At 39.0% G+C, this 16,668-nt stretch overlaps 1 protein-coding gene across 1 annotated transcript in view; it reads left to right on the top strand.

The window, feature by feature from the left end:
* Positions 1-16,668, top strand: part of NFKB1 (nuclear factor kappa B subunit 1) — a 100,324-nt gene that overhangs the window by 2,969 nt on the left and 80,687 nt on the right. The window contains 1 exon segment of the mRNA XM_089778052.1: positions 15,708-15,832. Coding sequence (XP_089634178.1) covers positions 15,791-15,832 — 42 coding nt within the window. The 5' untranslated portion in view covers positions 15,708-15,790.

The raw sequence follows: 16,668 nt of genomic DNA, 5'->3' as shown, positions 1-16,668 counted from the left end.
TGAAGAAAGATTTTGTCATCTATGGTATTTTGGCGTCTATATTGATCAATGAGCAATAATTGAGCTGCTAAAATTAGAAATAGACCACTATTTTAAAACTCAGATGTGTATCTTCTGGTATAAATTGCCATAGTTCTGTGATTCATTGATATTCAAGTCAATGAAGCTAAGGAGGGATGGGCAAAAGGGGGGGCAGTGCTGTGCCTTGCCCTTGCCCTTAGTTTGCCCCCCACCTAGGCTTTTCATAGGTCTATATGCTCTGTATAGCTTCTGCTTCCTCTCCCTCACTCACTCCCCTCCTCCCCCAACTTTTCAGGCTGTAATATAATAATATATAATATGATGTATGCTGACACACAGCTTCCTCCTTCCCTCTCCCAAAGTATTTCTTAAATGATTACCCCAAATCTGTGGTAATGCATACCAGTTGAGGATCTGCCCGCAACATTTATATACTTGGATTTTTATTTAGCCCTCCATGGACTAACTTTGGTAAAGAATCTGCAAGAACCGTAAATAATTTCAGATCGCAGTATTGATTTTAATAGATGGGATGTTTTTCTTTTCCCTTCCTGCCCAGAGTTCCCCCTCCCCATTGCCCTTTTAATGGAAGAAATGCATGTCAACAAAAAAAAGTCATCATGAAATTAAATTAGTTTCATTAATAAGTAGTCAATAAGTTCTAGAGAGAGTTAAGATGATGAAACTGAGAATGATTTGGTTTCATTTTGGTGTGGTGTTGTGTAGGTCTAAAAGCACTAACTTCCTTAGTGAAGTAATTTTGTGACTGACAGGAAGCCCCTTGGCTGTTTCAGTCCTTTCATGAACTTTGAAGCTGTTTTGCACTGTGAAAAATGCCATTGGCAGGGTGGGGGGGGAGTGCTTGTGATGAAAAGGGAAAATGAGGAAGGAATGATTGGAGGAGGCAGAAAGGGATGGAGAGCTCTGTTTTAGTGCCACCTTTTAAACTTTTCTTACTTCTTACAGTTATATTGAAGTTTCACAATGATTTTAGATATTTTTTCCAAAGCTTGATTTATTTCTCTCATTTGGTTTGGACTACATGACTTCAGTATTGCTTAGCGATAGATAACTATAGGAAGCATTGTTCCATCACAAACTCAACACTTGGTAAATATTGGAATTTTCATGAAAAATTGAGTTCCCCTTTCTGATCTGTTTCGCTTTGTCCTTTTTACTTCCCATATGCTGCTCCCTCAAATATTGAGCAAACTCAGAAAATGCCCTTTAATGGTAGGACCTCCTATGGTGTTTCTCATGTACAGTGGCTCTGTTCTAGGAGCATGAGAACCACCTGGAAGCCCTTTCCGTGTACAGTAAACTTCCAATAATCCAGCACTTTTAGGACCCAGGGGGTGCCGGATTATCAGATATGCCAGTGTACCCGAAGGAGGGCTATGGGGGAGGGGTTGGTGGGGAACTGCACAGCCTGGGAGAGGGCGTTGCTGCGGGACCAACCCGGCAGCACCCCAGCTGCTCTGCCCCCAGCTTCCCCAAGTCAGCTGCTGGTCAGTCACTGAGAACCAAATGGTTTTATTCATTTATATGAGTTTTCTGTACAAAGAGAATCTATTGGTCAGAAACCTCTGTGGTCTTTGGACACACAGTTTTATCAGACTATGTATCATGAGATATGACTTGAAAACAAAACAGTCCTCCCTTGTAGATTGCTTTTGTGACAGCTATAATTTTAAAGGTAAACATATCATTATGGGAGAGGGAATCTTATTTACTGAGCATGCAAGGAAGTTTATAAATCTAAATTTCTTTTGATTTAGTCATGTATTTATCCTGCAGAGGTTTTCTGCTCCAAAGATGAAAATAGTGGAGTTAATTATAAAAGCAATGAAAAAAGAGATAAACATTCAGCTCTCGGTCATTTTCACCTCTGGCCCAGTCAAATTATGCCTTAAAGGTCCCATATAATGGCCACTATATGAACTGTGTGGTAGACTTAGAAAAATTTGCACTTGCCAAAATCGTAATCACAACTCTCACTAATTATGAAGTTAGTCCAATCGTGAACTTGCTTATTGTCCAATTTTGTCTCAATAATTATGCCTTCATTTCCTAAAGGTACTAAAGCACGTGCCTAGCACATGAGCAGTTCCATTGAAATCCATGGGACCACTTCTATGTTTTATGTTAAGTATGTGGTTAAGTACCTTGTTACATCATGGTCTGTCTCTGTTGGCAATTTCAGCTGACAGGACAAAGACTAAATAAGCGTGTTTCTGAATTATTTTGTCCATCCCAATTTTAGAGGTAGAAGCTCTAGATTAGGGTTGAGCCGCAGTGGCAGACAGAGCACCAGCACAACTCAATCTTATCTCATCTGAGGAAGTGGGTTTTGCCCACGAAAACTCATGGTACTCTCTCTCTATTTTTGTTAGTCTCTAAGCTGCCACAGGACGACTCAATGTTTTTAAAGTTACAGACTAACACAGCTCTGAGACTTTTAAATTCTCCCTGTAAGGCACAGAATTGTGTACAGTCAAACACTATGGCCTAGATTAACAAAAAAAATTACACATGGCAAGACTGAGCATTGCCATGCCTCATTTTCAGGCACCTAGAAAATACATACTTGGTATGTAAAAGGGTGAAGAACAGATGAGGCACTAGATATGATAATGTTCTTTAAAATCAGATTTTTCTCACAGGCCAATGGACAAATTCATAAAAAAGCAGTAGAAGGATCCCTATAATTTTCTAATTTCACTATAATATTTTGTGTCATATAATATGGATTATACTGTATAGAGAGGAGGCCTGAGCAATTGTTGCCATTTGTTTTGTTTTATATGGATTAAATCCCAAACAACCTGAGTTCCACCTCCCAAATCTCATTTTGAAAACAGAGTTCAGCTCCTCAAAACGCAGAATTTTACAAATGGCCTGTCGTTGCTGTTCTTTGTCTTACCTATATTATTTGCTGATTGTCAGGACACCACTGACCATTCAGAAGGTCAGCTCTTACCAATTTACAGTGTCAGATTGCAAACAAAAGACCATTGAGATTCCCTGGCCAATACCACCACCTCCAGATGGAATTTACTTGCTACCTCCAGAGCCCCCTTACTCTACAACATATGGCAATGTTTTTGTTTAAATGGGGAGCAGACCCTGTATCAGTTACACTCCAGCACCTGTCCTGAAGGTGCTACTGATGATGCATGACAACACATTTCAGCTAGAAATTATGTTGGGGGTTTTGTTTGTTCATTTTTTGTTACTTGAGTAATTATTTGTTCTCCATAAATGATCGAGTTCTGCTCTTGATACTCATGTGCAATTCTCATTTAGAAGAAGGGGGAAGTGTGTTTGTTTCCTGGGTTACAATTTAACTGTAACATAAAACAGTTACAAACAAGGCTGGCTTTAGGGAAAATGACGCCCTGGGAGAACTTGCGTTTTAGTGCCCCTAGACTTCACAGCCATTACCCCTGGCCGCTGCTGCTTCTCCGTTCATCGCTCCTAAACCCTGCTGCCTCTCTGGGCTCCCCACCCCTGCTTTACTGCCCTGCTCCCCCTCTGCTGCCTCCCCACATTATCCCAAGCTCCATTCTGCAGCCTTGCACCCCAAATCTGCTCTCCTCCTTGCTTCTTGACCACGGTCCCCCTGACCATGGCATCCTGGGCAAGTGCACATCAATAAGGCTGACCCTGGGTACAAACATAAAATTTAAGGTGTTTTTTTTTTTAAAGTTGCTCCACAATTATTGTTTCTTTATTTCTTCAGATATTTTTAAACCTGAATTTAAGAAAAAATAGGTCATCCAAAAATCCAGGTGGTTCTTACAGACTTCACTCCAATTACTTGTTTTTTAAAGGTAGTTCACTACAGTCAATTTCTATATCTGGATATATAGATACTGAAGTTGCAGCATTTTGTCATCATTTTTTATTTTGAGCACCTATTTTGTTGCATATTTTGACAACTATTTATTTTTTTCAGTTTCATTAGTCTGAATTTGTTTTAACAAAAACATTCAAACATTTCCAAGTAATGCACATTATTTTGTATTTATAGCTGGGATTATGTTTTCCAATGAGGTCTAAATTAGCTGTTATAAGTCAAGAAAAATATTTTGGAATCACTGTGGATATTTCTCTGAAAACATTCACTCAAGGTGCAGTGGCAGTCAAAAAAGTCAACAGAATGTTTGGAGTCATTAAGAAAGGAAAAGATAATAAGACAATAAATATATTGCTTCTATAAATCCAAGATACATTCACATCTCGAATACTGTATGCAGATTTGGTCACTCTGTATTAAAAAGGATATATTAGAATTGGAAAAAGTATAGGACAGGGCAACAAAAATCACTAGGGAGTATGGAACAGCTTCTATTTGAGTTGAGATTAATAAAACCAGGATTTTTCAGCTTGGAAAAGAGAAGACTAAGAGGGGAATATGATGGAATTATATAAAATCATGACTTATTTGGCGAAAGTAAATAAGTGTTAACATAGGAACTAAGGGTCATCAAGTGGAATTAATATGAAGTAGGATTAAAATAAGGATGTTAAGAGGCAGGTCATTGGGTAATTTGTATCAACTACATGATTAGTTGATAAGAGAAGGTACTCAGAAGGAGTTATCTGCACTGTGGCTCTGCAGTGTAATGTAGTAGGAGCCAAGCATGCAGGCAGCTTGGCTACAACTACGTGTAATCTGCAGAGCCGCAGCAGGTGTAGCTCCTGGACCCAGCACAAGCCGGGACTGAGCCGAGCTTGCTCAGTCTCGATTCATGCTTGTGGGACCCCCTAAGACAGGAGCTACTGTGGTGAAGCCTTTTATTCTGATGGAGGCAGCAGTGAAGGGGGGAGAGGCAAGCAGCACCATGGAGACAGTGCTGGGGGGAACCGGTCTTTAACCCCCTCCCACCAGCTCCTGCTTCCCCCCCTCCCTAGCTGCCTCTGATACAGAGGCAGCGGGGGTGGAGGGAAATGCAAGTAGTCAACTGCTTTTTTACATCCCGGCTGTGTCTAGACTGGCAAGTTTTTCCGCAAAAGTTTTTCCTGGTAAAGGTGATGCTTACCAGGTATCTGGTTAACTGGTTATCCATTTACATCCCTATTTTCCGGAAGCTGAGAATGGGCAATAGGGGATGTGTCACTTGATGATTATGTACTCTGTTCATTCCTTCTCATGCACCCGGTATTGGCCACTGTTGGAAGACAGATACGGGGCTAGATGGACCTTTGGATTGGCCAGTATCTTGTTCTTATTCCTATTTTACAATATGTTACAAGCACAACAATTGATAACATATCACCATCTGTCACTTAGGTCATGACATCCTTTTTTATTGCTTCCCTAATTGCCAGTCATCATTCAGAAGTCTCTTAGGAAAATTTCAGAGAGGTAGCTGTGTTAATCTGTAATTAAAAAAACAATGAATGGTCCTGTAGCATCTTAGAGGCGAACCAAAAAATGTAGACAATATCACAAGCTTTCGGGGGCACAACCCACTTTTTCAGATGAGTGGAGCAAGGGGTCCTGGGGTGCAAATATATAGCAGAAAAGGGGGGGGGGAACCTGTCAGTTAAAGTGTCCTTGCTAAATGAGGCTAATAGAGTTGGCTGTAAGTGCCTGAGGCTTAGTTTTTGATGTCATTTGGGTGTTGAATATAACGGCCCATCCAACACATCTTTGTTCAGTCCTTGGGTGAATGTGTCAAATTTGCATATGAAGGCAAGTTCTGCAGACTCTCTCTCTAGCTGGTTCCTGAAATTACTTTGCAAGGAGATAGCATTAGATTTATAGGGATGCTCAGTGACTTAAGAATAATGAGGGAACTCTGCCCATTCTGCGGAAACAATATATAACAGAGGTGTATGTTACAAGAACTGCATATTCCTCACTGATTTTCACGTTGCATTTAGTGCCAGTTATTATTTACAAATTTTATCTCAAACTATTGGCATCAGTAGCACAATACTGAGGCAATAAATTGTATTAGGCTCAAAGGAGGAGCACAGTTTGCAACTTTTTATGAAGATTATTCCCAACTCGGCTTAACCTTGAAAGAAGCAAAGTATTTGGTTATAATGTATGTAGATTAATTATACGAGTAAGACAGCCATTCCCACAATACTCTTACTGTTTGTCTGATAAACTTCCCCATACTATTAAAAGTTTAGCTCAATAAAGTAATTGTTTCTTAAAGGAAATCTATGACCATATTTTCAGAAGAGCTCAGTCAGCACTCAATAGTTCCTGTGTAGATTTTTAAATAAGTGTCTGTGTTTTCATAAGAATTCAGCTTCCACTTAAAATATGATATGAAATGTCCATATTTTAAAAAGTGCTCATCATCCAGCAACTTCTGTTGGAAGCCATTAATCATTTTATTGACATAAGCAATTACAGATTTTCTGTAGGTTATGATTCTATGCAGATTCTGTTGGCTGCCAATGCATCCTTTCTTAACTAAGATATTATCTAAGATCCCAAGTCAAGAGGAAAACTCATTTCCATTTGTCAAAGAGAAAACCATAAATAGACGGAGCAAATATCTTAGGGTGTGTCTAGACTACAGGGTTTTGTGGACAAAAGTGGACTTTTGTCGACAAAACTATACCTGCGTCTACATTACCGCTGAGTTCTGTCGACATAACGTCGACAAAACTCAGCAGTTTTGTCGATGCTGGTAAACCTTATTTCACGAGGCATAATGCCTTCTGTCGACAGAGTTCTGTCGACAGAAAGCGTTATTGCATGTAAACTGTCCTTGCGTCTACACCGCCATGTCGACAAAGCAGCTTGCTTTGTCGACAGAACTGAATTTAGTGTAGACGCTCTTTGTCGACAAAAGCTTTGTCAACAGTATCTGTCGACAAAACCCTGTAGTCTAGACGTACCCTAAGATTGTGTTAGTAGAAAAACCAATGTGCAGTATTATCATTCTGGGTTGCTGTAAGTGGCTGCCAAAATGTAGCAATTGAAATTCTGAATCTTCTTAGCAGCACTGGGGAAAGTTTCTTCTCTGCAATACTTTCAGAGGGGTAGCCATGTTAATCTGTAACTGGAAAAACTTAAAAAACAGTGAATAGTCTTGTAGCACCTTAGAGACTAACAATAAATGTAGAAGGTATCATGAGCTTTCATGGGCAAAACGCACTTCTTTAAATGAATGAATCTGCAATACTGTAATAAGAAACTATTTTAATGTATATTCTTTCAAAATCACCTGTATTCAATATCAAACTCTTTCAGAAAATCTCAAACAAACCCAGTATTGAAGTCTCAGAAGAGGAAAAAGAAATACGTAAAAAAGTGAAGGGTCTTCTAAGAGATTAAAAGGATGATGTCAATTTGAGATTTAATCACTTTCTGTAATTTGTTAAAAGTAGTTTCAAATGTTTCAGCTGCCTCAGAAAGCACCATCAATTTTTGTGATTTTTTTACAAACATCTTCCATGGCTTTTAAAATGTTCTTTCCCCTTTTGCTAGATCAAAGATCCGGACATATAATAACTGTGACAGTGAAATTAACTATATAAAATATAACTATGAAATATATGAAATATATAAAATTCTGTTAAGAGCAAACAAATGTAAAAATTGATGAAAATAATTTTGCATCTCAATGCTTTCAGTTATAGTAATTTAGGGTTTCTCGTAGCAGGCAATTGTACATATAAAATGTGTAATTATGTATGCCAAACTGGTGATTGCTCATGCAACTTTCACATTCTAAGTATTTCTAAAGCCATTCCTCAGAACAATATTTTAACTTAATGATCTTTTACCTAGGCGCATAAGATACCTGTGGAAACAAAATTACTGCCATGGTTTAACCTTTTCTGCAATAGACTTTTTTCTCCTGAATAATTTCCCACTGGTGCAGCTCTGTCTGTAGTAGCAATGACAGACGTGCAAGACACAGATAGCTGCCAGCAATTATATCTCTTTTGGCATATACTTGCTTTGAACAGGTTTAGACAACATGGTCTTTCAAATGCCAGTGACTGCCTGGAGCTCTGCCTGTGCTAGGATGAAGTACTGTGTGATTATATTGTACAAAAATTATCATTTTTACCTGCGGAGTTCACTGCTAGAATCTCTAAGCATTCAGCAACAGTGGGCATATCTACAAAACCATGGTCATCTATAAGCCAGCTTAAAGCCTGAAGTATTTTATAGTTGTGATGTAGTACAAAATTATACATATTTCTGGTGTCGCTCCTGTGAAATATGACATCGCCTTCCCATTCCCTGTTTTTCCCTTATTTTGAATAAACACGAGACACCTGCTAACAGTATTAGAGATCACAGATTATCTGCAGCTGCTGTTGAGTTAAACATTTTTATTTGGAAAAACCTCTTTTTTATATGTAAATACTAGGGAAGGCAAACCAATTTGAACAGGAAATAGAATTGACACACATTCATGTGAGTATCCCTGCTACAAAACTGGCAGCTGTTCTTTCAGGATTTCCAGCCACTTGAGGGTGGGAGTCATTTTATTTTGTCATTTGGCTGTATTTATTTTCCAGATTCCCCTTTCTGAAAGAAGAGGGTGTTGTTATCACCAATAACAGGAGAGAAAAACAAGCTGTTTTGTAAAAGATTTGGTTAATTTAATAGAGGTAGATAACCTTTATATAGAACATTTAATAAATTGTCTGAATAAGTCTGTTGTGGGGATATTATTATCATTTAAAATATGAAGGAGGAGACCTCCATTCAGTTACATAAATTCTCAGAGTAACGTCTGTAGAATTTTACTTAATTTCTAGAGCGCGCTGTCATTTTAATCTCTTTTAAATGCTATAGGACATACTGGATGTAAATATCCTGATGTAAGAGTGGGCAAAATGGTTTTCTAAAATAAAATAGGAATAAACTCTCCTAACCAAGGAGGGCTGGTACGTATGTTCTCTGAAGAGTCTATCAGCACCATATTAGCTTGCAATTGACTGTTTGCGCTTTCATGTAGATAAGCTGGCAGAGAAATTTTAAGAGAGCTCGGTAGCTGCTTAAAATGTTTTTGCCAGTTATCACTCTTCACATAACTAGGCTTTATAGGTAAAAGCCCTATGAGGCATAGGCACTGACTCCAGGAATGCTTCAGGACTGGAGCCCCTATGGGGAAAAATTAGTGGGTGCAGAGCACCTACTGGAGCCAAGCTACCTCTCTCCCCCCACCATCTCCTGCTGCGACTCGCACACTGGCAGCCCCAGTGACTTACTCCTTCCCCATCCCCTCTTCATTTCCTGAGCACTTCAGACAGCTGATTCGAGTCATACAAGAAGCTCAGGGAGAGAGGGGCAGGAGTGGAGATGTGGTGTACTTGGGGAAGGAGGCAGGGTGAGGGCAGGAAGAGATGGGGCTGAGGGCAAGGGCTTGGGGGAAGGGGTGGGATGGCAGCAGGGTCAGGGATGGGGAAAGAGGTGGAGTGAGGAAGGAGTTTCAGGTGGAGCGGGGAGAATGTCAAGCACTCCCACCCCCAAACTAGAGGGGAAATTGATGCCTATGCTAAGAGGTGTTACAGAGATATTATTAATAGAAATGTAGCCGTGTTAGTCTGGTGTAGCTGAAGCAAAATGCAGGACTATGTAGCACTTTAAAGACTTTTGATCTGAGGAAGTGGGTCTGGCCCACGAAAGCTCATCATCTAATAAACCATCTTGTTAGTCTTTAAAGTGCTACATAGTCCTGCATTTTGCTTCAGATATATTATTGACACTGTTTTTCCTTGATCTGTCAAAACTGAGCTCTCAAGAACATTTATGCCATTTGTACTCAAACTTCATAGACCGTGGGTTCTCAGACTGTGGATTGGGACCCCAGAGTGGGTCATGACTCTATTTTAATGGGATTGCTGGGGCTGGCGTTAGACTTTCTGGGGCTTGGAGTGAATGACAAAGTGGCACCAGTTTCAGCCCCAAGCAGTAGAGCTCAGGTTACAGGCCCCCTTCCAGGGGCTGAATTCCTTGGGCTTCTGTCCCCCCCCCCCCCCCCCCCACACACACATACACATACACATACACATATACCTGGGATGGTGGGGCTTGTACTGTGGTCTCAGGCTTTGGTTCCCCCGCCTTGGAATTGCATAGTAATTTTTGGAGGGTTGTGAATCTGTTATGTGTGGCTGGGGGCTGGGTCAGGAGCTACGGGCTGCTCTAGCTGGGCTGGAGCAGTCCCCAACCCTGGGATCCCACTTAGTTGGTTAACTGGTTAAATGGTAAGTTAACATTTAACTGGTTAGCTAATTAATCCGGATTTTAGATCCCCATTTTGTTTTTAGAAGGGGTCACAGTGGAGTGAAGTTTGAAAACCGCTGGCATAGACTAATAGCAGAGACCTTTCAACCATGTCTCTTCTTGCAGGGTGGGGTACAAGAAGCATATGTTTTATGGGTTTTTTCCTGTGATTTCAGGCCCCATTGAAGTATGAGTCTTACTCATGACTACATTTCAAAACATGAATAGGTAATTCTCTCAAAATACCACTCAAATTATTTTTTGTTTTCACTTTTATAAATAACTTTTGGGTGAAACTTATTTTTTTTGGTCCTATTTTTACTTCCTGTTTGGAGGAATGATAGATTTCCTAGTTCATTAGTGTATGTTTGCCATATATATGTTTCCACAAATACCATTGTCATGCAACCAAAGCTAATAAAGTAAACATGAAGTTTAAAAAAAGGGGGAGAATTTCGAAAAGCCCCAGTAGCTGCTTGAGGAGAAGGCATTTGTAAATGTTTGCTGAAATGACTGCATTTGCATCCGCATAATCAAGCTTGATTCAACCCAAACTAAAGTCATTATTAAGTCGTCATTGTTCTCAAAAGGATGAACACTTTTACCAAAAATCCAACTCTGGTTAGGCTCCGTTGTGTATGCTAGTGTGGCTGCTAATTTGGAAAAGCAAAATGTCTTTGCTCTTCTTTTAAAATCTAAACCTATTAATGAGTGCCAGCAGCAGTAGCAGGGAGAAATTGTCCATCAAGAAATTAAAAGGCACAATGAAAATAGTGAAAGCATTTGCTGGCTTTGTTTTGGAAAGGCATGTCTTGTCTTCTTTTTTAAAAGACTACATCATGTCACATACAGTCATCAAATATTTAAAGATATTCAAAGCACAGTAAGGGTGGCATGTCTACACTGCAATTGCGTAGCTGAAGTTGAAATAGCTTAATTTGGCTTTTGGCGCTGTCTACACAGCAGGAAGTCGAAGAAAGAACACTCTTCCTTAGACTTCCCTAACTCTTTGTGAAATGAAATCTACAGGAGTCAGAGTAGGAAGCTCGACATTATTTCGAAATAACTAGTTGTATAGAAATGCACTTCGTTATTTTGAAATAACATCAGTTATTCTGAAATAACACTGTTGTGTAGACATACCCTAAATGAGCTACAGCAATGTTCCTCGGGTTCTGGTTATATTTACTGGCTCCTACTCAAGCAATAGTTACAAGCCTTCACACCAAGTAATAGTTGATGTTATATTCCATACTCCACCCTCAGTTAGATCCATGTGCTCCCATTAGCTTCAGTGTATATTGTAGGAACTGGTGTTTGTTATTTTATTATTTAACACTAACAAAGCCATACATGACTCTTTGCTGTGAACTTCCCTGAAAGTTTTTAATCCATACTGAGGAAAACTCTGTGAGTCCAGAATTCCAGCCCCATATTTGGGAATAATTCAGAAATCAGTCTCCCCAAATTGCAATAATTTAAATTGTGCCGTTTTTCTCTTTCACTAGACCTCTCCCTTTCACATCAAACCTATTCATCTGCTCTCTATACTGGCTTCTTGTAGAATATTGTCAAGTTCAGGGTCTCAATTTTTATCCTCAGGGCACCCAGTGGCCTGAAGTCAGGATACCCAAAAGATCACCTGGAGCTCCAGGATGAGGACTGTGGTTAACAACTCTCCTCAAAGAGAAAATTTTCCTCCAGGAGAAAATTCCAATCATATTAGAATTTTCTATCACAAAGTTAAGGCTCATCTGTGTGCAGTAGGCAGAGCTTTCTTGGGGTTAGTCACACGCTGTGAAACAAAATTCACCATCTTCCACACTGAGTGCAAGGCACAGGTCTGTTTCTGGGTTTCTCTAATATAAAAACGTAACTATGAATACATTTGCAAACAAATTCCCTAAACAAAAACACTATCCTGAGCATATAGTTTTCTGTCTGGGGAGAAGCTGAGAGAATGAATGAATCACATATGACACATGCTAATTGTGTCACTTAATATGCACATGTAAAATGCTCAGATACTACAGTAAGGAGGGCAGTGTAGGAATTCATGGGAAGGAGCTGTTCTCAAAGTCTCCCATTTTTGTGTTGTTGACATTTCATGGCTTTACTCCAGTTTTTTGAATATATAGAAAGCCTACGAGAAGGGTTAGAATTTATTATGACAGCAAAACATCTTGTATGTTGGGAAAATATTCAGAGGGTATTTTTTTACTTTACTTTTCTTTGAAGATGGATTAAATGCTTTTAGTTTAAAATTGAGTATAACAGTCATTGGGAGGGGATTCTTTTAGACTTCTGGGGAGTGAATTTTTATCTAGTCCCTGAGAAAGCACCCAATATAGTTACATACATAAAGCTGCATGTTTGCATGCCAAAGACAGGTTGTGTATCTAACACACTGTATATGTGTGTGTGAAAGAGATGAGTACAAAAACCATGAGTAAGAGGCACCTGTGTTTTTGGTGCCAAAGAACTTGTGTTTGATGCCTGCTTATGACCATGATGTCTGCATATATAGAGCCACAGTGTATATGTTCTTGTTAGGCAAAATCTGTACTTTTTGCAATTGCCTTCCTGGCATCATGTCAGGATCCAAATAGCTACTCTTAATTCTAATGATAAAGCTATGTAGTACATCATTTAAGGACAGCTTTTAATTTTTAATAGCAAAACACAATAAATGGTGGATATGTGAAAAATACAGTGTTTTGCTCCTGCTTTTGTTTTATGAGTCATGTGTGTTAAAAGTTCTAAATATAGATTCTACATGCCATACATATTACCATGAATTAGAAAAAGAAATACAAAATAACCTCATTTCCCCGATAAAGTCCTTCTGTGAGACTGTGAGTTAGGTAATTTCTTTTACTAGACCTGCTTCTGTTGATGACAGAGAGGATATGCTTTGTGTTGAACCAGCTGAAGCATTCATTTGCCCTTTGTCAGCCGCAGGTAGTGAATGATGGTATAATCAAATCTGCAGGTTATAAATTCTTAGAGCTTATGCATCATAACTAGGGCTCCATGTTTGTCACGGAGGTCATGGATTTTGTGACTTTCTGCAACCTCCATGACTTCTGCAGCAGCCAGTGTAGTGCCTGATCTTAAGACTTGGGTGCCAGATGCTCGGGTAGCCCCAGAAACAGCTACATTAGCTATTGCTGGAGCAGCTCTGCAGCCAGATGCTCAGGTAGACACATAGCCAGATGCACCAGCTATTGCTTGGGTGGCCCACAGCAAGTGGTACTGCTGGACCTGTCCCTTCCCACCCCCAACAGCAGCCCCCCTGTGGTATTCTCCCACTAGTGCTTCCTCATCTCCCTCCCAGCAGCAGCCTCCCGGGTGGCCTGCACAGCAGTACCCCTGCCCCCTCCAAGATTTAATTAGGAGTATAAGTCATGGCAAGTCTGTGAATTTTTGCTAAAAATACCCATGAATAAATCATAGGTCAATCATCCTCCAGCAGCAATGGACTCCGTCAACTAGTTAAGTCCTAGTTAGAAGGAAGCACTGCATTTCTTTCCACTGTTTCTGCATACATGTTTAGGATTAGCGATGAGTCCAACAGGAGACATTTGGCAAGCAAACACATCAATAAAGAGGGAGGTTAGCATTCCAGCATTGACAATAGCAAGTTATAAAACACAATAGGAAAAATAATAGTGGTTTACTGAGTTTTGTAAGATGATGAAGTTCACTAATGGTGCTTTTCTTACTGACTGCAATAATTGATCGAATACAATTTATTATTGTATCCACCATTCATCTGTGGCTGAATACCATTTCCAGTTATTTGAGTATGACCAATACTGCAACTAGACATCAGCTACACTCCCACTTTCAAAAAAATCTCTTCAAAGTTGAAATTGGGGGAAAGCAAGTTTGTACTTGCTGGGCTGAGATTTTTTTACCCTCCTTTTTCCCAAAAAAGTCTTCTGTTTTTCCCTTTTCAATTTTCTCACCTGTTTCCAAAGGTGCTGGAGGGCGGTACCACATCTCCTTTGGATCCTGTCAATACACCAAAGTTAGTTTCTGCCCCCAAAAAGTAAATGGATGCTCCAATTTTTTTTCAATGTCTACCTCTCTAGTCATATAAAGGTCACTCTGTGACTCATTTTTCCTTACAGATTCTTAATCATCCCACATTGTTGCATGACAATAAATTTTCATAATTGGTTTTTAGCTCACTGGAAAATATTGTTGTTAATCTTGATGATGAAAGATGAGAGAGCCACTGAATCCTGCCTGCCTTTGTAAAGTTTTTGCCCTTTTCTTACAACATGTGTTTGCATGTTACAGTCAAACAACTCTTCTGGAGTAATACATTTCATTAGCTACATTATACTGTCTACTCATACAATTCCCTGAGAGGGTATTTTCAAAAAATATTTTAACATTATAAAGGAAATTTAACTACATTTAACAAAGTTAAAATTAAAAATCCAGTCTTTTGTTACAATTAGACTAGAGAATTAGGAGCCAGGATTTGGATTATTTCCTAACTTTGCCAGTGATTTGTTCTGTGGCCTTGCAAAAGCTACTTAGGCCCAAATTTCCAAAGAGTCAACCAATTTTGGACACCTGTCTTTGGAAGCACTCACATTAAGACACCTGGGAGGTTAATTGTTACAGGCACTGAGCATGGGTAGCTCTTACTGGCTATACTTGCAGCTGTAGGTACTCAGCACAAGTAGAGGCAGGCCATAGATATCTCACATTGGACATCCAGAATCAAATGCATCCAAACTTAGTCAGCACTTTTTGAAAATGTGCAATGTACCTTCTCTGTGCAAAATTTCTGAGAGACTTAATTGATGAACATTTGTAAAAAATGTTGAAATGTTTGAAAAAGTTTGAGATATTTGGAAAATAGGTTCTGTAGATACCCAATATATTTTATTATTTTTAAAATATGCTAATATATTAATAATAAAGTGCTAATGCTAAAAATTTTGCTTAAACTGCCTAAAACCCAGAATATTCACCAAACAAAACAGGATAAAATTATTTAAATTACCAAGCAGAAAGCTTTGATTTATCTTGCTGATTTTAATCAGTTTTTCTATTCATACTTGAGTTGTTTTTCTTAAATCGAAAGAACGTGGCTTTTCTTTCGATGGTGGAAAACCTCATTTTACGAGGAAGAACGCCTTTTTTCGAAAGTGTTCTTTCAAAAAAAGGCGTTCTTGAATGCTAACGGGTTTTTCGAAAGAGAGCATCCAGACTGCCTGGGTGCTCTCTTTCGAAAAAGCGGCTTGCTTTTTCGAAAGTACCGCTTGCAGTCTAGACGCTCTTTTTCGAAAGAGGCTTGCAGTCTAGACGTAGCCTAGGAGGGATATCTGGACTGGTGATATTACTGTTACAATAGGATCATTCAGAGATGAGTTGTCAGAGCTTTAACAATGAATGCATATTATTTTTCATTGGAAAGCAAACTAATGTTATTTTGATACAGGTATTATTATTGAATACTGGAAAAATATACCTCAGTCAGTGAACAGTCGTCCTCATCGTGCTTCCATCATTTCAGCTCTTAAAATGGCAGAAGATGATACCTATATGGGAGTATCGGATCATCAGGTAAGTTCTAATGCACAGTTGATGTCTTCTCAGGTTGCCAAAAGCATGTGAGTTTCTTTTGTATAGCTATCCTAGCTATTTGTTGTGTGCCCATTCCTATTGCACCTAAACTTTCTATGGTCTGACAAAATCAAAAGGAAAAATACCAGAACAAATCTGTCTGTAAATTTCTCCCACTATGGGACCCACTCCTTGATGTTTCCTGAATGATGTAAATGTGACTTTAAGAGAATTTCCTACATTTATTTTTATTTCCCAGCTGCGTGATCCAAACTTACACTGAAATTAATTCAGTGATAGCCATGACTGAATTAAGATAAGATCATATATATAGATATATGAATGCTCCTTTGTGTGCTTATCTAATGTAATATCAACCATAGTGTTCCTTCATTCACAACCATTTTGGTGAGACTCCAGAACTCCCAAACTCTTCACTGATCCAAAATAATGTTAGGTCACTATGTTTATAATTAATTCAGGTGGTGAGAACTGTGCTTGATTCAAAGGCTGCAATTAAAATTATGTTAACCTCTTAACGCTTAATATGCTAAGCGTTAAGTATATGCTAAGTGGATTACATTTGGCTCTTGCTTTGCCCAGTGCCAGAATACAGTATTGCCAGTACCAAACTTTCAAAAATCATGAGATTGACTTAAAAATAATGACATTTAACAATTACATTTGTTCTTTTTATTTGCCTTCTAGTTTTGGAACTTTCAGGGGTGTCTAGTCTGAGGTTACATTTTTAAGATTTTCTCCTTAGCTGTGACATCTAGAAACATATTTTAAAAAAATAAAAGTTCATAATCTTACGTATTCACCTGACTTCAGGG

Source organism: Pelodiscus sinensis, chromosome 4 (genome assembly GCF_052426305.1).
Source record: "Pelodiscus sinensis isolate ZL-2025 chromosome 4, ASM5242630v1, whole genome shotgun sequence".
Lineage (NCBI taxonomy): Eukaryota > Metazoa > Chordata > Testudines > Trionychidae > Pelodiscus > Pelodiscus sinensis.
Note: the sequence above shows the minus strand (reverse complement) of the source record. Positions and strands in the feature narration are given on the sequence as shown.